A 25,988-nucleotide genomic window follows, 5' to 3' on the forward strand; every position below is an offset into this window, starting at 1 on the left:
TTAGTCTATCTTTATGATCACTCAAGCAGAGTTAAGCAAGGGTTAAAAGCCAAAAAATTCCTTATGTAGATGAGGCACGTGGTTCTCTCGCCTCCTCCTGTAGAGGGCACTTTTTTTAGAGGCTTTTTTAAACAGTTAAGCAGAGTCATCCATTGGAGACTCTGGAAGCAGCTAATCCAGCCTGACCTCAGCAGCTCTTGCCTTTTTCCTTTTACATTTTTACATTTTCATCATGGCAGACAAGAGCAGAGTTGAAATCCTCTGTGGAACAGAGATATGTGGGTCGGAGGCAGGGGGATGGAATTCAAAATTAATGTAATTTGTAAGTAATTGTATTATTGTAAGTAATTTGTGTGTGTTTGTGTGTATGTGTGTTTTACCCACCTCTGCTGGCGCGCGGGCTGGCACTTTATTTTTTATGTCGGACATAACGGCCAGCAGGGCTTTTGGACATAGCAGCAGGCCAGGGCTTTTGGACATAGCGGCAGGGTGGCTTTTGCCTCCAGCGCCGGAGCAGCAGGGTGGCTTTGGTTCCATCCAGCATTGATTCGTTGAAGCTTTCCATAGGTCCTCTCTGCTTTTAAAGTCTTCTGCTTTTGGCTGCTGTCAAGAAAGAGGCTTTTGCCCGCCCCACAGGGCAAAAGCCAAAAAAAAGCGCCCCGCCACTTCTATCTGACATAAAGGCGTCCCACGCCCCGCAGCTATGTCCGACCCAGCTGCGGGGCGCGGGACGCCTCTATGTCAGACAGAAGCGGCTATGCATGTCTAAAGTGCCTTTCCATTCATTGTTAAATAAGAGCAATCCCCGATCCCAACTAAAGTAACTTTTAGAAGTGGGAGAACGATTTCAATGGCAGCAGCAAGATTGCGCTGGTAACGCCTCTTTCTTGTGGAGACGGAAGCGCGTAATCCTGTTCCACGCTTAGAACTAGATCACCTTCGGGGAGAAGGTAAACAATTGCAGGCTGCAGCCTTAAGCCCTGGTATAAATGGCTTCAAGCAGCCTCCGATAGAGAAGCTTCCTTCGCGGGAAGCGGTGGCTGGATTGGGGGCGCGACTGATGCCTCCTTCCAGCTGACCGGCCTGAGGCAGGGCCCTTTGCGGAAGCGGTAGCTTTTGCAGCGGCTACAAGGTGACGATCGCCCAGGAGACAGTTGATTTTGGGTGTGGAGCCTGGCCGAGCTGGAGCCATTGTGCAGGTCTACAACTTGCACCCCTTCAGGTTGCAGCAAGTCGTCCCTCTGAAGCAGGAACCGGCACTCTTCTGCGGGCGGGACGTACTCCTGGTGGCCTGCGGCTCCGGCGCCTGCAAGGTGGAAGTGTTTGCCCTGCGGGGCGGGCAAAAGCCAAAAGAAAGCGCCCCGCCACTTCTGTCTGACATGGGATGCCTCTATGTCAGAAAGAAGCGGCGAGGTGCTTTCTTTTGGCTTTTGCTCTGCAGGGCAGGCAAAAGCCAAAAAAGCCCGCCCCTAGGGCAAAAGCCAAAAGCTCTGGCCTGCTGCTATGTCCAAAAGCCCTGCCAGCCGTTATGTCCAACATAAAAAATAAAGTGCCAGCCCGCGCACCAGCAGAGGCGGGTAAAACACACAAACACACACAAATTACAATTACTTACAAATTACATTAATTTTGAATTCCTCCCCCCTCCCTCCGACCCACATACCTCTGTTTCACAGAGGATTTCAACTCTGCTCTTGTCTGCCATGATGAAAATGTAAAAATGTAAAAGGAAAAAGGCAAGAGCTGCTGAGGTCAGGCTAGATTAGCTGCTTCCAGAGTCTCCAATGGATGACTCTGCTTAACTGTTTAAAAAAGCCTCTTAAAAGAAGTGCCCTCTACAGGAGGAGGCGAGAGAACCACGTGCCTCATCTACATAAGGATTTTTTCGGCTTTTAACCCTTGCTTAACTCTGCTCGAGTGATCATAAAGATCACTAAATGAGCCCCGCAGCTGGGTCGGACATAGCTGCGGGGCACGGGATGCCTCTATTTCGGACATAGCTGTGGAGCGGGCAAAAGCCACTTTCTTTCTTTTTGCCTCACCAGCCATAAACTTCACCGCATGTCACTTTTGGAGGGCTATAGGTTATTCACGGAAGATACTGAATTTGGAAAGACTGAGGCAAACATCTAAGATAATAAAGCGCTCTGTGTTCAGAAGTTTGTTTTCAACAAGGAAAGATAGAAATACTGTTTGTGTTAGAAGTGAGGTGTTTTATTACACTAGTTTTAAGAACATAAAAGCTTTCTTGGATCACACCCAGGGCTTGTCTAGCTCAGTGTTGTCATATAGATGTTTATCAGATGTCATCCAAGATGTCACAAGTAGCAGTTGTAAAAGCATTAATCCTCTTCCTCTTTTTCTCCCTGCAGTTAGTAATTCAAGTTTGTTATTGTTCAGGAGGTAGTGAACAGCTTTCAAAACTAGTACCCATTGATATACACTCTTCTACAAGTTTGCACAATACAGCTTTAAACAGTGGATCTAAATGGATGCCCGTGTCTATTGCTCCTATGTTCATAATTAAATTATGTGTTGGTTAAAAAGTACCCTATTGTCAGTCTTAAATCTCCAAAATTCAAATAAAAATGTATTTTAGTAGAAACAGTAAAGTGTATGAATTAGATATTAAAATTAGCTTCTATTAAAATATCTTCCATAGATGATATGGATTTTATTAGATGAAATCTATTTATTACATCTTGCTTAAACTATTGCTTGCCATAAAATGTCACTTACTAAAGATAATTATCTTGAGTGACTTTTTTTCCTTTCTTTTTGTAGTTAATGTTACGTGAAATGAAGCCACTTCCTGTGGATTCTAGAATATTGTCTCTGACTGCTCAGATTACTGAAAGTCCTGATCAGGATATTCCTGTGTTGCTGCTAAAGTTAAAAGGTAAATTGAGATCTTAGGTGTAGCACCATAAGGTAAAACTAAAGCCTACTCTTGTGCTGAGCCTGCTATGCTATGTTTGAACAAGTTCAGTAGTCTATTACTGTAGAGATCTTTCCATTAGGGTTATTGGAAAGGACATTTGTACATAAAGAATAGAGATTCTAGTATTAAAGAGAAGAAAGACTTGATCATTATGAATTACGAGGTTCTTTTGAATCTTAATACAATTGTTGTAAAGAGTGAATGTACTATTGGACGTGTTCAAGTTCCTACTTGTAAAATATCTTTAAATAAGTTATGTTTTTATAAAGACATATGAATACATAAACCTCCAATTTTCTTCTTCCCACCCCATTGTTCTAAATTAATCTGATTTTAAGATGTGTTTTTAATTTACATGATCAATCTTTGTTTTGTGTAATAGTTGTGCAGGAAATGAGATGTTGGAAGGCAAATAAGGAAAAAGGGGGAAATAATGCTTGAGGCATTAAGATTGGAAACCAAGGGGAAGAAACCGAAGTTATCCATATATTTCTAAATTGATAGAATGGGCTCAGTTTATGCTTTATATGACATCTTGACCAGAGGTAGTATTCAGCTGGTTCGGACCAGTTTACCTGAACCGGTAGCGGAAATCGCGGGTGGAACCACCCACCCACCCCGACTCTATGCTGTCTTATTAGGCACATGTTTGAGGCTGAATGCATGTGCAGCAAAGCATATATGTGGAAAGCACATGCACAAAGAGGGCATGCGTGCGCGGGGAGAACCAGTGGTAGCGAAATCTGCAACCCACTGCTCATTTTGATCTATTAATTAATCATGGGATGAGAATTAGAATGTGTTTCTGTATCTTCAAATCTAACAAAGAATTGTATGATATGAATTATGTAAAAAGAGAACCAATTATGAAGGACACACAATACAAATTATATGGAGAGCCAGGAGTTAGTGAAAAGTTAGGAATTTGGTAGCATGTTTTCACACAATTTTTATAAAAAGTCGTAAACTTGATCAAACCCATGCATCTGATAAGGCAAGCTATAGCTCATGAAAGCTAATATCTTTTTCTCAGAAAAAGTATACCAGGCTTATAATAACTAATATTGATCTGTTAGCAAATCAGATGCATGTTGGCTCAATACACTGAGCCATAATAAAATGGTCAGCATATTTTAAGTGTGGCTCTGCTATGCAAACTCACTATAAATTGTGAATGTATAGTTCAGAGTATCAAACAAGCCTAGAAAATCAGGTTTGGTAAATTATGGTTATTTTAATTATGGTAAGCATATTATGCAAATATGCTGAACAAAATGAGACAGAGAATAAACCACAGTTTCATTTCAGTTGGAGAAACTATCAGTTGCTAGAGGGCTGCTTTCCAGTAAAGGAAGTTACAGCCAAAGTTGGTTCATTTCAGCTGTGCAGAATAAGGAAGTCTTACTTTCTGATTACCAGAATTCCAACTCAAAATTAGTCTCATATTACTGTATCATGGACACTGTGACATACCATATGTTCAAAGCATTTTCTCATTGACTAAACAATATTTATTTACATTTCTACTGCTGCTTGATTCACCAGTTTGATTTTTGTCTGCCTTCATTTTCTCTTTAAAATAACTTTTAATAATATATTTCTCTCAAAAATAAAAATAACCTTTTTGATGTGAATTACATAGCTTGCTTTTTATATTTTATCTAACAACCGGTTGGTTGACTGTACTTTAGTAACTGACTAGACAATCCATGACCTGTTAGATCTTTGTTTCAGAGATATTTCTTGACCAGATTTCTTAATATCTTCAACAATTGCAATTGCAAAGTTTCTAATATTCTTTTTAAAATTCAGAGAGATATTCAGAGATGTACCTGACTGAGATCCGGACCCTCCCCACTCTCTCGGCCTTCCAAAAGTCTACTAAGACCTGGCTGTTCCGGCAGGCCTGGGGCTGTTGATCCTCAATTGAGTTCCAGCCCCACTAAGAACTGAGTATATGTTGTGTTCTTTTAACCTCTTTGTTTTTGTATTTTAAATTTTCTAGTATTTTTAACTGTTTTTATGTGAGCCGCCCAGAGTCCTTCGGGATTGAGCGGCATACAAATCCATTCAAATTCAAATTCCTTGAAAATAGCCCTTTGAACTTATATAGCACAGTCAAACAGCAGTTGACCACTGGAAAAATGTTTTATGACATTTTGTGTGATGTTGTAACCTGCTTTATGATATTGTTCATGTCATAAAATATTTTATAACATTTGTCAAATTTCAATTCCATGGGCGTTATAGGCCCCAGATTTTGTGTGCATTCTGTTAGTTATCCCATTTGGGTTTTCCCTATGGTGCATCTTTTCATCCAGTTACAGAAATCAGAGTTTTAGTAATATATAGATAGATGCTCCAATTTATTACCTGATATTGTGTTTTTGCTATGCTCCCTTCTGACCTGTCTTGCAGCCCTTGTATTTGTTATTTGTAGAGGGCTCCAAACCTAAGCAGTTCAATTTTTTTTCTTAGAAATTTTAACAAGTGCATCCCCAGGAAGTAATGAAACAAAGAAAATTAAACAAGATTTATACTACTGTGATCTAGTCCAGTACTGTCTACTAGTCCTTAAGCAAGATTATACAAAAGTGACTGGAGGATGGACTACTGCTGCCCAGATAGCAGAGATATTAAGGTAAAAATACTGCAGAGTTACACCGCTGTATTCCTGCTCTAGTAACTCTGAATTAGCCTATGGCTATACTATTTGCAAATTACAGAAGGGATTTTTTTTCCTTTTTCTTCTCAGTCAGTGTTGTGTAGGTCTTGAGGTGAAAACAGAACGTGAGGAGTTTTACAGTAAACAGCTTCCTTCTGCAATAGACAGCCTCCTCTTTTTGGGAAGGCGTTTGCAAGCACAATTTGTTCGGGCAATCAAGGTATTTGAGCCATTTTGTAATATCTTGACATACTAATACAGGCAGTCCTTGACTGACAATAGCTCATCAAAGTTACACTGAAAAAAGTGACTTATGAAGATTTTTCACCATTGCAGCACTCCCATGTTCATGTGATCAAAATTTGGATGCTTGGCAACTACTCATATTTATGACTGTTGCAGTGTCCTAGAGTCATATGATCACCTTTTGCAAACTTCTGACAAGCAAAGTCAATGGGAAAATCAGATTCACAACAACTGTATTACAGTGATACACTTAACTGTGGCAATGAAGGCCGTAAAATGGAGAAAAATTCACTTAACAAATGTCTCCCTTAGCAACAGAAATTTTGGGCTCAATGGTGGTCGTAAGTCAAGGAATACCTGCATAGAAAAATGTTGATGTGGGTAGAAAGAGGGTTCCCACCTCTTCTAATACCTAGCCTAAGTGATGCTTACTAAGATATAATTTCTATGCTGTCAACGTTCAAGACAGTTACCAAAGCAGTGTATTGTCTCTTTTTGATAATGTATGATAATACTCTGCTTGACAATATGGACAAGGAATGTCAGGGCTGCTTCACTTAATAACCAAGAAAGAAACCACTCAACTCCATTTTGCAGAATTAAGAGTACTTTTACTGGTTATAAGTAAATAGAAGAGTAAGTAAAGCTGAATCTGAGACAAAAGCGCACGCAAGCATAGATATCAATGCATGACCCATACCCCTCCCCTTGGTAACCCCAACTCATAGTCCAATCCAATCATTCCACAGGTGTCATGTGGGCAGGGACGTGTAGTCACTAGAGGCAGGGGAGGCGGGGCCTCACCAGTCTCCTAAGGGAAAAGAAAGAATTTTAAATAATTTTTTTTAAATAATTAAAGCCAGGGTAGTTGCTACCAGATTCAAAGTCACAGTGGCTTGGTGTCTGCTCTCAGTGTTAACTATGGGAGGAGGCCAGAGAACTCGGGGCCTCTTTTGCCTAAGGAATTGTTCGCCTTTTAAAAGTTAAGGAGGAGTTAAAAAGCGAAAACTTTCAGATGCAAAAGAGGCACTGATTCTCCCGCCTCCTGATTGGGGAGCAGCGAATCATGCCTTACGAGCACGCTTATGTTGAGCACGCTTACGTTGGGCGAACAAGAGGAGAGTTGAGAGAGTTTCCACAGCTGGAAAAGGTGGATCGGACGGAGGGAGGGGGGGGATTCAAATTTATTGTAATTTAATTTGTAATTTTTTTATTGTGAGGTGTGTGTGTGTGTTTTCTTTCTTCACAGCGGTGGGGTTGGAGGAGGTGGGTGAGGCGGCGGAGCGCGGAGGCAGCAGGGACGTTCTCGCCGCTGTGTCCCAACAGGCCAGGTGTCTCGCGTTTATGTCCGCCATAAACATGAGACGCCTGGCCTGTTGGACACAGTGGTGGCGGGGGAGGAATGGGCTGGGTGGGCTGGCTGGCTGGGGAGGGGGGAGCCCTTTAAAGCCCTGCTGCCGCGCCTTCCCAGCAAGACTTCCTTTCGGCTTGCGGTTTCCCTTGCCTGCCTTAACCAAAGCTTGGCGCCCTACCTCTGCTTTCACGCTCTCCCTCTCTCAGCTGTGCAGCAGTGTCGGCGGCAGCTCTCGGCCTACAGCGGCAGCGTCGCACAGGCTGTGGAAGGAGAAGGAGGAGGAGGAGAGAACCAAGAGAGGCTTTTACCGGGCGTGTGCCCCACAGCCAGGACCGTCATTGCGCCTCAAGCCGCGTTTCTTCCTGCAAAGCCCTTCGGGCATCAGGCGGAGCTCTCGGGTTGCCCAAAGAGCTTTGCAGGAAGAAACACGGCTTGAGGCGCAATGACGGTCCTGGCTGTGGGGTGCACGCCTGTTAAACGCCTCTCTTGGTTCCCTCCTCCTCCTTCTTCTTCCACAGCCTGTGCGATGTTGCTGCCGTAGGCCGAGAGCTGCCGCCGAAGCTGCTGCACAGCTGAGAGAGGGAGAGCGCGAAAGCAGAGGCAGGGCGCCAAACTTTGGTTAAGGCAGGCAAGGGAAACCGCGAGCCGAAAGGAAGTCTTGCTGGGAAGGCGCAGCAGCAGGGCTTTAAAGGGCTCCCCCCTCCCCAGCCAGCCCACCCAGCCCATTCCTCCCCTGCCACTACTGTGTCCAACAGGCCAAGTTGCTGGGAGGAGAAAGTTTGGGCTGCAGAGCAGAGTTTGAACTGCCGAGTGACGTGCTGTGAGCTTCATGGCCGGTGAGGGTCCCGCTCTATGGCGGACACAGCGCCGGGGCTTCGGCGGGGCTTTCACGCTTGCCTCACTGGCCATGAAGCTCACCGCACGTCACTGCATGTGGGAGACATCTTCAAAATCATCATCAGGTTGGTATGCCGGACAGTTGGCCTTGGCAGGAACTCCTCTCCCTGCCACATGCGCAGTAGATGGCGAGAACAACTCCCTTTTCACAGTCCTCCTGTACAGAATAATTCCCACACCCAAATACCATGCCCCCCACTCCCCATTTCAATGGCAGCCGAAAAGCAAGCAGCAAAACAGAGGCTGACAAGGAAACTGTTGAACTTAGGTTACTATGAAAATGCATCTACATATAGCTTCATTAATCATTTATTCAGAGTAATAGAACAAAGAACATGGAATTGTGGCAAATATTAGACCTGCCTCTGGCTATAGACAGATGCAACATTGCCAAGGCAGATATTCTGCTGTTGTCTCTTTATGTATTGTTTTTCCTTTTGCAATGTATTTGTACTTACATTTTCAAATTGATGAGAGTAATCGATACATAATGCGGTAAATTCTAACAATTGTATTTGTCCATTTATTTGCATGTTTCTGATAAAACAAAGAATAGAAACTAATAAAACCTTATTTGCTTTGCAGTATTTTTAATACCTGAAAAATACATACTACTAATAGATTTCACAAAATCCTCACACTGCATCTAATTTATGGCTGTACAGATGTATAGTTTCCAATTCCAAAACACAATAAAAGTATTCCAGTTGATTTAATATTAACATTTCTTCCTCCCTTAACACTTAACCAAATGTGTTATTTTAATGTCCTATATCAGTTTTCAACTATACTCTCATTAGAACTCTCAATTTGAACATATACTCCCAGTATTATTCCTCATAGGAATCATGAAAGTTGATGTCCAAAGCATATTAAAGGTCGCAAATTCAGCAAAAGTAAAAAATACACAACACTCCAAATTTTTAAGATCATTGTGATGTACAGTACACTTTTGTGTATTAGTTATTGCTAAGAGACATGCTGGATCCTGCAAAGAAATACCTTATACTTGGTTAGAACAGTTTCAGAATAACAAGGAGAAAGGTTATTTTCTTATTGTGCCTGTATTGTCACTTAAGTAGACCCCAGTCCTGCTTCTCTATTCCCTTTCTTAATTGTAGAAGAATATTATCTTTTTAATATATATAGCTTGAGGGTATAATCACTGTTTGTGTGTTTCAAGAATTTTAATCATCAGTTTTCCTTTAAGGATGAAAAAAGGAATGAATTTCTACATTGTTTCAGGACAGTGACTGATGCCATCTGTTGGTTGTGTAGAGGTCACATCCATCTAGTAGAAAATGGTAAGGGAAGAAAAGTCTGGAAATTCATTGGGTATGAATGTTATTATGGTTTCTGATTCACCTGTGATCTGTATTTTGCTGTTAGCTCCCACTCTCCTTCCCTGAAATAAAATTAAGCATAGCTTGAACTTCTGTTTGAAATAGATTTCCTGTTTTGCCCTAGTTCTTCAAAATAAACACTTCCAGCAATTGCTGACAACTGATGATGATGAAACAACAACCCAGATTCTGTCACTCTTGCAGAATATTTTAAGGACCAATAGGTAATTATATACTAAAGTATACAGAACATTAAAAACAATTAGAGTGAAATTCATCCTAAAATATGAATAGTTCCTCTAGGTTAATTAGCTTTACATCTTCATAATTCTATATTCTTCATTCTAAAACAAGAGATACAGATTATAGCTATAGTTTAAAGATAGCATCCTCCCCCCCCCCTTTTTTTTTTTTAAACTGGTGGACATGTTTGGCATGTTGGACAGGTGGAGGCTTTCACAAAATGAATGCTGAGAGAGGTGCTACCCTATTCATGAAATGAGTATTGCTGGGATGTAGCTGGATATAGAGCACCAGTTGGAAAAAAATGGTGCCTGCCAATACTGTCCTTATTTTTTCTCAGTAGCTCTTGGGATCCAGTGTAGAACATTGCCAACCGAAGCATCAGGCACTCTTCAGCTACCTATTATTTCTGTGTTCACAGGATGCTCATAGAACTCATTTGCAACATGCCACCTTCTCATTTATTACATTTTTTAAATTGTAAAAGGCAGATGGGGTGGGGAGCCTGACATGCATCAAATAAGTGGATATTGGAGTCCCCTGACTTTTGAGTTGGTGGAGCCTCATTCAAAGGATTTAGTGTATTTTTATATTACAATATGGTTGGGGTTCTTCTAATCCTGCCCAATTTCCCATACACCATTTTTATTCCAATATGATTTCCTCTCTCTCTGGTTTTCTCAGTAAAGCATTAGTTCAAATAACTGAAGAAGCCCTATACTTCCTTCTGGATGAACTTATTTACAAGATTTCCTCTACCACCAACCCTGCCAGAGGAAATGCAACTGTTAAACTGTTACTTTTGATCACAGAATCCGATGCCCAACTGGTTATCAGAGTCAATGCTCGCTACAAAGGTTTGTCCAAAAAAGATGGATTTTGAAAAATGTTCTAGAATAATAAATGTTGGCATTGAACATTCCTTGGATTAACTGTAATCCAAACAGTTTGTTACATGTATCAGTTCTCCAACTTTAGCACTCATGCTATTGATTGTAAAATATATTAAATGGGCATTGTTTTGAAACAGTGAATATTTTGGGTGAAGTCCTGTAAAGGAATCTAGCATTATGTATAGTAAAACAGGTATAATTGATGGGCGTTATATATGTCTTATATTGACATAATCATATACTAGGAAAAGCAGTGGATATATTTATTTATTCATTCATTCAGTAATTCATTTATTATGAATGCATATTCTGCCTTTCACCTGCATTCAATGCAGGAAGTTTTATTACCACGTCCTATACAATGAATCTATTCATTATTTAAGCTTTTCTTTGGCTCTTTCACTACTTTTTGCCACTGGTGTATATTTAGTGTGGAACATTCTAACTTTTACCTTAGTATCTGTGCCACTAGTAATTTATAATTGACATCTGTAGGGTAAATAAACAAGTACTTTTTCTTACCAATTAGCATATTTATCTTAGCACATCTCATTTATTAAGGGCTACATACTCTTCTAAGCAAGCAATGGACTGGCAAAGGATTTGACAAGAATCTCAATCAATTGCTGGATTTGTTGGATGCAGAAAACTCCAGTTCTTATGATCCACAGGTACGACACAGGTATACTGTGCGTTTTGTAGAAATAATTCTGTGTATGGTGGAGGTAGCTCATGTTAGATTTTACCAGTGTATTCATATGTGTTTCATAACTTATAATCTGGTCTCATAATTGGAATGTGGCTATGTGAAGGAGAACTGTTATAGAAGCATTCTGAAATGGTTAGCTTCATTCTTCATAGGGAGTTTGCCATATCCCCAAGCCTGGATCAGATCTCCTGATTAGATTATAAACCAGCCTTGGTTTGAATGTAGACTAGAAAATTGTCAAATCAAATAAAGCTCATAGAGAATGTACATTCTTAACATCTACAACTGTTTAATTACACGTGCAATATAAAAATAAATAAGCTAATTTGTTGATTTCAGAGAATGCACCAAGCAGCATGCTTGATCCAGGCATCTTGGCGAGGATATCAGACGCGAAAAAGATTAAAGCAGCTTCCAAAAGCTATAACTATCTTGCAAAGGAAATTTAGGTAAAACTATGGGCTTTTTTAATTGAAAACAATGTTGTCTTGTTAAAATGGCTTGGAAAGTAAAGCTACAATATAAGGATTTTCCAGACTTCCCATCTGGCCAGGGACATCAACATAGGTATGTATTTACTGAATAAAATCTCTATGTGTATGTTTCTTTTTAACTTAAAAATATCCCAATTGAACAAATAAACTTGTATGTAAAGTCACAATAGACATAATTTCTCTGTGTTGCTATTCTAAGAAGAAACTTGCTTCTGTAGAATTAGATAAGAGTGAAGAAATTAGATTAGAATTTCTTCACTCCCTTCTGTATTCATGCATTGTCTGAGGCTTATACATTTTTTTCTATTTTTTAAATTTATTTACTGGTATTAGATTTATGTGCTGCTCATCTTATCTAGAGGTGACTTTTGTTAATACTACTATGATTAATTCCTTTCTTTGCATTCAATATTTGCAGGTGTACTGGTAAAGATATGGTGCTGAATTATTGTATGACTTTATATCCCAATTGATACTTATTTGTTAATGTTTTTTTTATTGTGGGTGCACTATGTTATAACCATACCCTAATTTATTTCTAAAAATACAAAAAGTTCTTAATTGGTACTTGTTTGAGGAATCCACTAGAGGGCAGATTTCATTCATGGATTTTCAACCCTGCAGATTATTTTCAAAATGAAAATTCCATGCTTCATTGCTAGATTACACTATATAAGGTATAAATTACATTGCCTGATCCCAGCATGCATACATAAATAATTTCTATATATCTATGTGCATTTTAGTCAGTCTTGACTCCAGGGGCTGCCTAAATTAATCCCTGCAGTTTTCTTGGTAATATTTTCAGGAATGATTTGCTCTTCCAATTTTCCTGGGCTGCGATAGAGAGTGACTGGCTCAATCAACCATCTGGGTTTATGCCCTAGGTAGAATTAGAACTCACGGTGTCCTAGTTTCTTGCCTGGTACTTTAATCACTAAGAGAAAATGACACACTCATATACGTGTGTGGGGGTGGGTGGGTGGGGGTAGTAAAAGAATGCTCTTGTTTACTCTTTATGTGATTCTTAATTGCCATTGCTGAAAACAGCTGAAGAAGATCTTGGTTTTAGATAGTTTCAACTATCATATTTTTTCAGAGTATAAGACGCACTGAAGTATAAGACGCATCAAGGAGGCAATTTTTTAAAAAAAATTTTTGCACTCTGCAAACCTCCCAAAAACGGCCCGGTTTTTTTTTTCCTCTTCAAAAAAAAGGGCATGAATAGCCCTTAGGAGGCTTGTAGAGTGTTCCTGGTGGGGTAGGGGGACCAAAAATGAGCAAAAAGCGGCCTGTTTTTCGCAAAAACAGGCCTGTTTTTTGTCAAAAAAAGGGCATTAGGAAGCTTATAGTGTGCTGTTGGGGGGGGGACAAAATTGAGCAAAAAACGGTCCATTTTTTGCTCATTTCTGCTCTCCCCAGCCCCCAGGAGCTCTCTGAAAGCCTCCTATAAGCTATGCACGACCATTTTGGTGAAGGGGAAGGGGTTTGGGGAGGCAAAAAATGCTGTATTCAGTGTATAAGACGCACACAGATTTTCAGCCTCTTTTTGAGGGAAAAAGGTGCGTCTTATACTCCGAAAAATATGGTAAGTACGTAAACTAAAGTTTACTATCACATACTAGCATACATCATTAGTACTATAAAATAATATGGGATCAGGGGAAGACCCGCCCATGTCTTCAAAATGGAAGGGCAAGGAGGGCAGGAGTCTAGGCTATCACTGATGAGTTTATTTTTGATATTCAGAATTTAGAATAGGTACTAAATTGGGGCCTGAAAAAACCCCAAAAGAATGACTAGAGCAGTGATGGCTAACCTTTTCTGGACCGAGTTCCCAAAGTGCACGTTCCTGAACCCTCAAAATGCAATACGCGCAGCCCCTGTGCATGAGCCCCGCCACCATATATGTGTGCCCCACCCCCATGCATATGCTGCCCCCTGTGCATCCATGCATATCCCCCCACCTGTGCCCCACTCCCTGTGCTTGCGCGGCAGAGACCCAACAACTAGCTGGGTGGTGGGAGGTGTGCTCACATGCACGGTGAAGATGAACTGAGGCGATGGCTCATGTACCCATAGAGAGGGTGCTGCGTGCCATCTGTGGCACGTGGGCCATAGGTTTGCCATCATGGACCTAGGGATTGCAAAGTTAATCAAGAATAATGTCGTTCCTTTAAAAATAGCCCAGACCTCCCCAAATAAAAAAGATTCCCCAAAATATGGTTTTGTCCACTCTGGGGACTTGTTTTGGCTATGTCTTGTGGAGCGAATCTATTTCCTTTTTTCCTCCATCAGGCAATTAAGAGTGAATGTCAGTAATACAACTAAGAAACAAATAACATTGCAACAGACTGGTTTTGAAGGGGTTGAATTGTCCTTAGCTGATTAAAGGAGTTTAAACAGAGCTGAATGGCCACATCTCAGGAACACTATAGTAATAGGCAGGAAGCTGGACTTCATGAGGTTTGAAGTCCCTTAACTCTTTCTATCTACAAATGGCTAGCCAACTTTGGTTTGTGGAAGAACAAATGGCAGAAATTCTCATGACTTGGCCCTAAACAGTGCTAAAACTGGAAACAGTTTAAATATTGAAAATGGCATTTTCAGTATTTTTTTAATTGTTTATAGAGCTAAAAGAGAACAGGAGTTGCAAAGTTTAAGAAGACAGAAAGAAGAAGAACACCTCCGTCAACAACTACAGCTTCAGAGACAAAGAGCCATGAGGCTGTTTCATGAACGGCAGCTGACACTATTGGAAATTGTCCATGCAGGTATAGTTATTATAGAACCATAAAGAACTATTATGGGACAGGTATCTCATTTTCTTTAATTTGGATTTTTTTTTGTCTTTGCTTTGTTCCCCAAAGTGACATCATTGATGCTCTTTAAACTTTAAACTTTAATAGAATTTGTATGCCGCCCACTCCCTAGGGACTCTGGGCGGCTTACAACAAATAAAAAGCATTTAAAACATTTAAAAATACAAAATTAAAATCAGAACAACATCCATTGCATCAGTGGGGCTGGGATTTCATTAGCAGCCCCAGGCCTGCCGGAACAGCCAGGTCTTGGTCGCTTTACGGAAGGCCGGGAGAGTGGTGAGGGTCCGGATCTCAGCAGGTAGCTCGTTCCACAAGGCCGGTGCAGCTACAGAGAAGGCCCTCCCTCGGGAAGCCGCCAGCCGGCATTGTCCGGTCAACAGCACCCGGAGGAGGCCCAACCTGTGTGATCTTATTGGTCGTTGGGAGGTAAATGGCAGGAGGCGGTCTCTCAGGTAGCCAGGTCCAATACCATAAGGGCTTTAAAAGTAACGACTAGCAACTTGAAGCGGGTCCGGAGACCAGTAGGAAGCCAGTGCAGCTCGCGGAGGATAGGTGTAACATGGGTGTACCTAGGTACACTCATTATCGCTCGCCCGGCTGCATTCTGGACCAACTGTAGTCTTCGGACACTCTTCAGGGGCAGCCCCATGTAGAGTGCATTACAGTAATCCAGTCTTGAGGTGACGAAGGCGTGGGTGACCATTCGAAGTACCTCCCGGTCCAGATAGGGCCGCAACTGGTGCACCAGGCGAACCTGAGCAAAGGCCCCCCTGGTCACAGCCGACAAATGATGTTCTAACGTCAGCTGTGGATCCAGGAGGATACCCAGATTGCAGGCCCTCTCCGAGTGATGAATAATTTCACCCCCCAGGCTGAGAGGTGGAATGTCAGGACCATCTTTAGGAGGCAGCATCAATAGCCACTCGGTCTTGTCTGGATTGAGTGCAAACTTGTTCGCTCCCATCCAGACCCTGACAGCCTCCAGGCACTGGAACATCACTTCAACTGCTTCACTGAGTTGGCACGGGGCGGACAGATACAATTGTGTATCATCCGCATATTGATGATATTTAATCCCGTGCCGGCGTATGATCTCATCCAGCGGCTTCATGTAGATATTAAACAGGAGGGGGGACAGGACCAAACCCTGAGGCACCCCATATTTGAGGGGCCTAGGGGTTGATCTCTGTCCCCCGACCAACACCGACTGCGACCTGTTCGAGAGGTAGGAGGGGAACCACCTTAGAACGGTGCCTCCCACTCCCACCTCTCGTAACCATCGCAGAAGGATACCATGGTTGATGGTATCGCAGGCCGCTGAGAGGTCAAGAAGCACTAGGATAGAGGAATGACCTCTATCCCTGGCCCGCTAGAGATCATAGGTCAGCGCGACCAAAGCAGTTTCAGTGCCGTAACCAGGCCTGAACCCCGACTGAAAGGGATCCAGATAATCTGTTTCATCCAAGGTCCGTCGGAGTTGAAAGGCCACCACCTTCTCAACAACCTTCTCCATGAAGGGGAGGTTGGAGACTGGGCGATAGTTGTTCAAAATGGCTGGATCCAGGGAAGGTTTCTTAAGGAGGGGTCTCACCACCGCATCCTTTAGGGGGTGCGGGAAGGATCCCTCCTGAAGAGAGGTGTTAATAATCCCCTGGAGCCAGCCACGTGTCACCTCCCTGCTGGCCGAGACCAGCCAGGAGGGACACGGGTCCAGTAAACAGGTGGAGGCGCTCACCGCTCCCATGGCCTTGTCCACTTCCTCAGGAGCGACAAGTTGAAACTCGCTCCATAAAATCCGATCAGGACCTTCCCCTGGCACCTCAGCTGGTACCGTCCAAGTGGAGTCCAGGTCCGTCCGAATCCGAGTGATTTTATCCGACAGAAACTGGGCAAATTCCTCAGCTCTACCCTGCAGAGGTTCGTCCGCATCCCTCCCTTTCAAGAGGGAGCGGGCTATCCTAAACAGGGCGGCTGGGCGCGATTCTGAGGATGCGATAAGAGCAGAAAATTGCGCACATTTTGCCGCCCGTATCGCCACTAGATAAGTCCTAAAAAGGCTCTTAATTGTGTTCGGTCGGATTCAGAGTTACTAGCCCTCCATCGTCGCTCTAGGCGTCTCTTTTGGCGCTTCATCTCCCGGAGTTCCTCGGTAAACCAAGGAGCCCTCCTGGATCCACTGCTGCCAAGAGGCTGTAAAGGCGCAATCCGGTTTAGAGCCTCTGCCGCCGCTATATTCCAAGCAGCGACCAAGGACTCCGCCGGACTGCGGGCCAGAGAGTCAGGTATCTCCCCAAGTGCCGTCTGAAATCCCATAGGGTCCATCAGGTGCCTGGGACGGATCCACCTAATCGGTTCCACCTCCCTACAGTGGGGGATTGGTTTCCGAAAGTCAAGCCTCACCAGGAAGTGATCTGACCATGACGGGCAAGGTCTTAATGCCCCTCAAACGAAGATCACATCTCCACTGCCCCGGGAGAAACACAAGGTCGAGGGTGTGACCTGCTGTATGATTCGGACCCTGGATTACTTGGGTCAAGTCCATGGCTGTCATGGAAGCCATGAACTCTCGTGCTCTGTCAGAGCGTTCGCCGAGCAACGGCAGGTTGAAATCCCCCAGCACTATAAGCCTGGGCAACTCAACCGCCAGCTTGGCTACTGACTCAAGGAGCACAGGTAGGGCTGTTGTAATGCAGCTGGGAGGTAGGTACGTTAGTAACAACCCCGCTTGACCCGCAAGGTCCAACTTCACCAGGAAGGACTCACACCCAACAATCTCCGGAGCAAGGATCCTGCGGGGAGCTAAAGACTCTCGGATGATGACTGCCACTTCCCCACCCCTTTACTGGTGTCGGGACTGGTGGAGCACCCAAAACCCTTCTGGACACATTTCAGTGAGGGGGACTCCTCCCTCATGGCCCAGCCAGGTTTCAGTAATACATGCCAGGTCTGCCCCCTCGTCTAATATTAGGTCCCGGACGAAGGGAGCTTTATGGACCACAGACCTGGCATTTAGCAACAGCAGCCTGAGACCAGGGCCCTGACAACTCTCGCCATCTGGTCCTGGAGTGGAGCTAACAGGGCCGGAATGGGGGGATCGCTATGATGTAGCGAACCCTCCTTCCCCGGTAATGGCTAGCCCTATAGCTCCCGTCAAACCTGCCTCTCCCAACTATGACCAGAATGCACCAGCCCATCCCCGCGCCTGTAGGCCCCACTTCCCCTCCCATGGCCTCCGTTCTCCCCAGCAGGCCATTCATACCACCCATTCCGGGACGAGAGGCGGATCTGGGCCCCCATCCACTTCTGCTTCTGCACTCAGTGGAGGGGGCACCAGGCCGCACTCTCAATCCCCCCATACATACAGACCTAGCATTCTCCACATGCATACCCCTAAAGGACTTTTATACTTTATGATGGATCTATTATCCAAGGAATAAGGCAAAATGTGTTCTAATTTGTATCTAGTAAAAAGTTGACTAACAAAAGCATAATTCAGGATAGATACATTAATATGTATATGAATCATACGGTACATGTTGTATTTGGTATAAGAGCTTATCTATATAATGCACAAATAGAGGGTGCGGCTAGCATAATGTATTATCAAATATTTATTTTAAATGAAATTACTTCACATCTGTAATAATCATGTTATATTTCTGGACCTATCATATTAAAACTTAGATTTCGGTTGATATCTCTGGGTAAAGTACAAATTGGGGCTATATCAATTCTGAGATTTCATATTGTGCATATACATGAGGTAGCAGATAAACTTGCTTTGCTGTGCAAGTAACTATAGTGGTTTTCTGTTTAAAATGATTGTGCAAGTAACTATAGTGGCTTTCTGATTAAATAAAAAGTTTTATTCTAACCCTGTATGGTTTCTCTTCTGCATCTTTCATCTAGTTGGAATGAAATTCAACTCTGCTTATGTGAATTCTGATGTTCTAATAATGAATATACGCTCTTTATCTCCCAGGTCAAATAGATAAGTATATGCATGAAATGAAAGAAAAAGCAGCCTTAACTATCCAAAGATACTGGAGAGCATTTAAAGCAAGGAGAAATTTTCATCAGCAAAAAAGAAATTTCAAGGAATATAAAGCAGCTGTCCTCATTCAGAGAGCAGTCAGTATACAAACCAACTGTTGGCATAATATAAAACATTTTGCATTTCTTTCTTTCTTTCTTTCTTTCTTTCTTTCTTTCTTTCTCTCTCTCTCTCTCTCTCTCTCTCTCTCTCTCTCTCTCTCTCATCTATCTATCTAATCTATCATCTATCTATATCTATCTATATCTATCTATATCTATCTATATCTATCTATATCTATCTATCTATCTATCTATCTATCTATCTATCTATCTATCTATCTATCTATCTATCATGCCCTCCAATGCATCTTCTAACTTAAAATTTTAATTTAAGATGTTCATGGGACACAGCTATCTACAAAAACCTAAGCATTAAAAGCAATGTTTCAGAAAGTCTGGTCTGCAAGACTTAAATTGGAATAGTATTTCAATAGCAGATTTAAAACTATTCTTGTTTTTATAATCTTGCTACCAGTTAATCAAATTGTTCCTTACTTCAATTATGGTCTAAACTACCGTAGGTTGCTTGAACCAGACTGTCAGTCTTGAAGTAAGCATTGTTCTATCATTATCTGCCTGAAAAAAGATTCAAGAGAAAGAAAAAAACTTCCTGTGATTTTGTCACAACTTTTAGCAGCAAAAATACTGCGGTAGAAACTAATTAAGGAAGAAAATATTGAGGCACATTGATTCTCAATGTCTTTTACCAAGGATATATATATATTTTATGTGCTTGTGGACTTCCTATTTAGTGCATTGGCCAAAGAAAAGCCTAAATTTAGTATTTCTTCTTCCATCCAATAATATGCAGCAATTCTAAATCTAATCTCTGTAATTGCTTCATGGTTCAAATAAGTCTCTTCGTGATGTCTTTTTTAAAAAGTATGAAGGCTCAAATATAGCTGCATCTTCAGCTGTAATGTTTGCCCACCAGTTCAATTTCAGGCCTTACTAAAGTGAGTCGTAAAGAGTGAAACTTATCCCTAGAGGGCTTATCATGGCCAGCATTATATGATCCATCTCCTTTCTCATGCATGAAGAGGGTGTAGGGAACACTGTTGGGTCCAGGATGTGACAGTTGTTTTAGGAAGATATTATTAAAAATATTAAAACATATATTGTTGTTTAAATGTGATCCATCAAGATTGGTTTGAATTGAAGGCAGAGGTGATGCAACATTTCTTTTTCTAAAATGTCCATGTTCACTAAGACGGCATAAGAGCCGCAGTGGCGCAGTAGGTAGAGTGCAGTACCGCAAGCTACTTCTGCTGATTACCGGCTGCCAACAGTTTGGCAGATCGAATATCACAGGGTCAAGGTTGAGTCAGCCTTCCATCCTTCTAAGGTCGGTAAAATGAGGACTCAGATGTTTGGGGGCAACATGCTGACTCTTAGAGAGGGCTGTAAAGCACTGTCAAGTGGTATAAAAGTCTAAGTGGTATTGCTATTGTTATTTCATGAACCTACCCTATGTAAAAATGAAAATTGTGTAAAGAGTTAATTTTTATTAATATTTTGTTTCAATAAGGTGCTTAAATTCTTGGAGAAGAAAAGAAGAAAGGAATCTTCTCTCTGGAAGCAGCCTGAATCTCTTTCGGATGAACAGAGGATATTGTTGCAGCAAAAGGTGGAAAGCTATACCAAACTGCACCCAGTAAGTCATCATTACACTCCTATCCCCTGGATGGTCTCATATTTGCTTTTTACTTCAAAAGGCAAGTGGGCTGTTTTTTTCTTGAGGTAGAAGAAGAAAATGTTTTGCTTCTCACCCAAGAAGCTTTGGGCCTTTGAAGCATTCCATAGTCATATGACTACATTTTACAATGGTTTTGCTGAAAACAGGCATTTACTTCTGGTTTCTGCAACCCATAGTAAACTATTGGTTCGCTTAAGGGTCATGGATTCAGTTAATGACCACTGTGATTCGCTTAATGACCTTTACAAAAAACTTTGTAAAATCAGGTTGGTCATGTGATTGACCCATTGAAAACTATCAAGAGTTACTATCATGATAGGCAGGTTCCATTACAGTCATAACTTGAGGACTACCTGTAGTAGCTTTACAGCATTGTCTTCAAATCTTGAAAAGTTATAATTTATGTACATATTTTCTTTAATTCTATTCCCTTTACCTAATAAAACATGTCAATGATGCGTAATTTTTATAGCTATGTAAACTGAAACTATGCTATGGATAACCTGCTTTGCTTTTATTTGATATGAGAAACATAAAATATTTGGTAGGGTTGTTTGGGTCTTTTCTTTAATCTAATAATAGCAAGTTGCTTCTTCCTGAATCTTAATTAAGAAACTAAATTAATTCAGTGATGGATCAATGGCTTCAGAGAGAAAACATAGAGAGAAGCTCGGTGATTAGATTTACCAGTTCCCAAGGAATGCAAATGTTGTGCTGCAGACCCTTACAAAGGTTTGAAGCTGATAACCGTTAATGGTAACAGAGACGGTAATTTTTCTTCAGGCTTCTGCAATGTCAGAAGAAATGAGCAGAGAACTTCATCATCAAGCCCAGGAAAAACTAGCCCACTATATGCTGAGAAAAAGAAAAGATCAGAAAGCAAAACAACATCGAGAAGCTTTGCTAGCCCAAGTTCATACAGATGTGGATCAATTGTTAAGTATGTGTCTATCTTATTTTGGTCTTGCATAGATTGTCTTCCCAGGTTAGCTCTGATGTGGTTAATATCACAACTGAATTTATCCAAGTAGGCACTACTACTTCACCCAGCTTGAATTTTCTTCTGAGATCATCACTGCGGTGTAAATTATTAATTCACATTCACACCCACCCACCAAGATTTATAGAAAGATGACAGCTCCGATCATGCTTTAAGGCCAAAGCACCAGCCTGAAGATGGCGAGTGAGACCTCGCCGAAACGTTGCCAAGACAATCTCAATCTTACACGGGAAAAGACCCGAACAACAAGACCCCATATATATATGTGATATATATGTATGTGTGTGTGTGTGTGTGTGTGTGTGTGTGTGTGTGTTATGTTTGTGCTGATAAATAAATAAAGGGAGACTAGTATAGATCTATTTCAAGCTATTTAGCTCTCATCAGCTAGCCATACCCTTACTGGGATTCGAACCTGTGCTGTATTACATCTTAGGCAGACGTCTTAGCCATTAAGCCACAGGTCCTCCTCCTTATCAGCTGAAGCCAGGGAGGAAGGTATATATTTAGTGTCACAACCCCTGGTATGCCCCAATTATGGGAGGAAGCTAACTGCTTCCATTATCTGTCAATCGGCTCGTCACAAGAGTCCATCACAACAGAAACCCAATATTTTTACTGTTGCCTTTGTTATATTTGTGTTATATTTGTGCTGATAAATAAATAAAGGGAGACTAGTATAGATCTATTTCAAGCTATTTAGCTCTCATCAGCTAGCCATATTTATTTATTTATTTATTTTACGTACATACATACATACACACACACACACATATATATATATATACACACACAGAGACATACACACATTCACACACACATAGGTGAAACTCGAAAAATTAGAATATCATGCAAATGTTAATTTATTTCAGTAATGCAACTTAAAGGTGAAACTCGTGACCCGTCAAAAGCGCGTTCCACAAAAGCGCGGTCGACGAAATCGCGTATGTGACGTCATCACAACGCGACGAAAAAGATCGAAAAATTGAAATAAAAATTAAATTACAGCAAGCCGATTCACATAAAGGTAAGGGTTAGGGTTAGGGTTAGGGTTAGGGTTAGGGTTAGGGTTAGGTTAAGGGTTAGGGTTAGGGTTAGAGCGTTAGCGTTACGTTTAGCGTTAGGTTTTTCGTTACGTTAAGGGTTAGGTTAAGGGTTAGGTTTAGGGTTAGGTTTAGGGTTAGGTTTGGGGGGGTTAGGGTAAGTTTTTAGCTTTATTTTTACATTTTTCGATCTTTTTCGTCGCGCTGTGATGATGTCACATACGCGCTTTCGTCGACCGCGATTTTGTCGTCCGCGGTTTTGTGGTAGAACCGGTGAAACTAATATATGAGATAGACTCATTACATGCAAAGCAAGATAGTTCAAGCCGTGATTTGTCATAATTGTGATGATTATGACTTACAGCTCTCTCGCTCTCTCTCTCCCTCCCTCCCTCCCTCCCTCCCTCCCAGGTTATATCATAATTTTGTTCTTTCCTTAAGCTATGCTTTCTAAATTCAAACCAATAAATTACAAATTCTTTTCTTTTTTTAGCAAGAACCACAAGGGCATTCCAGTCACTAGTAAATGTAGTTATTGATCTTTCTCTAATCAAACAAATTAATTTTGCCATTTCTGCTAGTTCAATATGTCTAATATTTTCCACAATATTCTTCAGAAACAACACTAGAGATGCTTTTTGTGTTAGAAAATTCAAGAGATACTTTCCCCATGAAAATAATTTATGGACAGTTTTGGCCCACTCTGTTATTATATTACCTGTCAACATACACACTCTGTTATTAGTCCCATCCTTAACTATTGCTTCCATGTAGAAATTTTAACCTGTAATATAACCAATGTTGTTTAGGTCTTCAGATTCGCCTTTTAAAATGTTAGTTATCGTTTTGCTTCTATCATTTTTAGTCTTTCCTAAGTTTGATCTCTACTTCCAAACCATGTACTTATAACATTGCATTATTTTCATCTAAGATAAGACATAATAAATAATTGGGGCAGGTCGAGAGCTTAGGCACCTTTTTATTGTTTTCTACCACAAAATATGTAATAACGTGTACTATACTTTAAAAGGATTTGCTGCTAAAATTCAATTGGACTCTAAAACCTGAAAAATTAGTTTCAGATTAAATGTAGTTTGTTCTAATCTTTTAAAGCAACCCAAGTTGTGATCATAAACGAATCTTATGATAGCAAATTATGTATGTTACACATAAACTCTTATTTATATACAATTCAACCTTACTTCAAACTGCCAAAAAAACCATTATGATTTTTATTTATTTTGATCTGGACAACCACTAATTTCTCGTCCTTAAATGCTTCTCTCTATTTTCTTGGTTTCTTTCCTTTCACATGTGATATGTAGCATGCACTTTACTTGTTAGAACTTCTGTGCTTCTGTGTACTTTGGCTGCATTGCTCCTATATGTATTTCCTATTGCATCGTTGTAGGATGCTACTTTGAAAACAAGATGATAAAAACTGCAAATGAAGAGAAGGTTAACCAATTTTAAAGAATATATGTATTTTTGCCATAGGTGCTCCAAGTCTCTCAGAATGTACCATGAGGGATCTGAATGTCTTTATGAGCAGATCAGTTCCTGTGGTAGCTAAAGCCAAACAATCCCATAATACAATATTAAAATATATGCAGTGGCCCTGGTGGAAGAAACTTGAAGAAGGCTTCTTTAAAGAAGAGGTTGATTCGGTGGATCCTACAACTGCTGAACTGGAGACTTTGTTCATTGGTGGAAGCAGAGCATGATTATTATAGAACATATTCTAACGAAGTAATTGTGCACTTTTTCTTCATGATTTCCCCCCAAAATATATTAGCTATTATCTACTGAATTCATAGTAGAATTCTACATTCCAGAGATTGAATTCTGTGTAGAAAGTCTGAATTTGACTGCTCAGATTTCAGATGATCTGTAGAAGTGTATTGTATACAGTTTTATACACTAAGAATTGTATAATTTTGACTAAAATGACATTTAAAACCGGATGCTGTAGATTTAGAACTATGGGTACACAGAATAAACAAGGAGGGAGATCCCAAATTACCATAGATGTATGCATATGTGTTGGGGAATAGTTTTTCTTGTGAATAATCACCCTGTGTTCATAATATGGAGTCTTTCTGTCTGTTTAAATGTTAAGACAGCATCTGAATTTGAATATAAGCATCTTGGCTGTGTGCCCTTTACTACATGTGCTTGGTGATTCCTCAACTCCTCTCATAGACATAGAAAAGTTCTATTCTTTTAAAAGACAAAAACAGAATTCCAGACTTGTGAAGCAAGAGGTTTTCGTATCTAAACTAGGAAAATAAATAAGAGTGTACTGAATTTCCCCAGCAGGATTCAGATTATTTTAAATCCTTTGTTACAGAAATCAGTAATTGCTCTAGTTAGACATTGCATTGTTTTAATTTCTTCTGCCTGATTTAAAAGCCTTGTTCTCTCCCCTCCTTTATTTCTGCACATTTAGGACATTCTGAGTAATTTCAGACTGAATTCAAGATTTACTTAATATCTAGGATGATAACAAATTTTCAAAAACATCTCTTTCCCAATATCTCTAATTGTAGTCAACTGGGACCATATTGTGTTTGCTCAGAGTAGTGAATGTGTTTTTGTAGATCAAATTCATATATCTTTTGAATTACTTAAATAAACATCTTTTTTAACTTTGTTGTGATTGATTTATCTCCCAAAAGGAAAGGGAAAGATTGTAGCCGATCATCACACTCACTTGTATTACAAGACATATTATAGAAGTTATTTAACTATGTTCCATATTGTCTCTTATTTACCAGAAAGGCAGTACAGGTTGTAGAGCCTCTTGTCATTCTCATAAAACTGAGTTTAGGGGGAGGACACCAAAAGAGACACTGCCTGGAAAATAGATGGTGACAGAGAAACTTCCAAATTTGACAGGATATTTAAGTTAGTGTTAAGGGGGCAGAAAAACTCTTATGCTACTGAAAAATGGGGACACAGTTTTCTTGTGTAGCTATTAGAAGATATTTTGCAGTTTGTTAGATTCCAAGACTTGTGCCAAAGGCTACGGAAGTCATCTCAAGCACTACTGTAAATGGGATCCATCTATCTGCTTGAGCTCAGGACATGAGAAGTACAAGCTGGGATGGAATTTAAGAGAATAGAATAGAATAGAAGAAAGAGGAGAAAATTAAAGTAATGGAGCTATAAAAAATAAAACGGGGGAAGAATTAAACATGCCAGTTAGGTAGAAACAAACTGAAGTGGAGAGTATCCCCTGCAACCAGTCCAACACTCCCAGAAGTGTCAATAGAAACGTTTTCAGAATACAGGGAAAGTAGGGATGCATGCCACTTCTACAGTATTTTGAAGATTCATGCCTAAAATGTCAGGGAAACCTTAGTATATACATTTTTGAGACTAGGTTCCCAGATCACTATCCTATGAAATGGTTTGGCTGTTGTAAGAAACTTTGCACTCTTCAAGACTATGATGAAATCCTAGATAGGACTGCCGTCAGAAAATGTAAAACAAAGTTATGAACATTATAGTGGAATTGCCCATTTGCTCACAAAGTATAAAC

General features: G+C 40.8%; 1 protein-coding gene across 1 annotated transcript; it reads left to right on the forward strand.

The window, feature by feature from the left end:
- Positions 1-2,787: 2,787 nt before the first annotated feature.
- Positions 2,788-25,092, forward strand: IQCB1 (IQ motif containing B1). The gene is made up of 13 exons (XM_087711857.1): positions 2,788-2,899; positions 5,420-5,582; positions 5,697-5,826; positions 9,314-9,407; positions 9,571-9,670; positions 10,374-10,546; positions 11,144-11,253; positions 11,631-11,740; positions 14,417-14,559; positions 18,593-18,741; positions 20,234-20,359; positions 21,185-21,341; positions 23,942-25,092. Exons 1-13 carry the CDS (start codon positions 2,788-2,790, stop codon positions 24,166-24,168), a joined length of 1,794 nt encoding a protein of 597 aa, XP_087567983.1. The 3' UTR covers positions 24,169-25,092.
- Positions 25,093-25,988: the final 896 nt, after the last annotated feature.

The sequence above is a fragment of the Thamnophis sirtalis genome, unplaced genomic scaffold (assembly GCF_051295495.1).
Source record: "Thamnophis sirtalis isolate CommonGarterSnake01/CBP01778 unplaced genomic scaffold, rThaSir2_p1.2 scaffold_1, whole genome shotgun sequence".
Taxonomy (NCBI): Eukaryota; Metazoa; Chordata; class Lepidosauria; order Squamata; family Natricidae; genus Thamnophis; species Thamnophis sirtalis.

Coding starts and splice junctions, on each gene's coding strand:
- IQCB1 (XM_087711857.1), top strand. CDS start 2,788: ATGTTACGTGAAATGAAGCCACTTCCTGTGGATTCTAGAATATTGTCT. Junction 5,583..5,696: donor CAGATAGCAGAGATATTAAG/GTAAAAATACTG, acceptor TTTTCTTCTCAG/TCAGTGTTGTGTAGGTCTTG. Junction 5,827..9,313: donor AATTTGTTCGGGCAATCAAG/GTATTTGAGCCA, acceptor TTTTCCTTTAAG/GATGAAAAAAGGAATGAATT.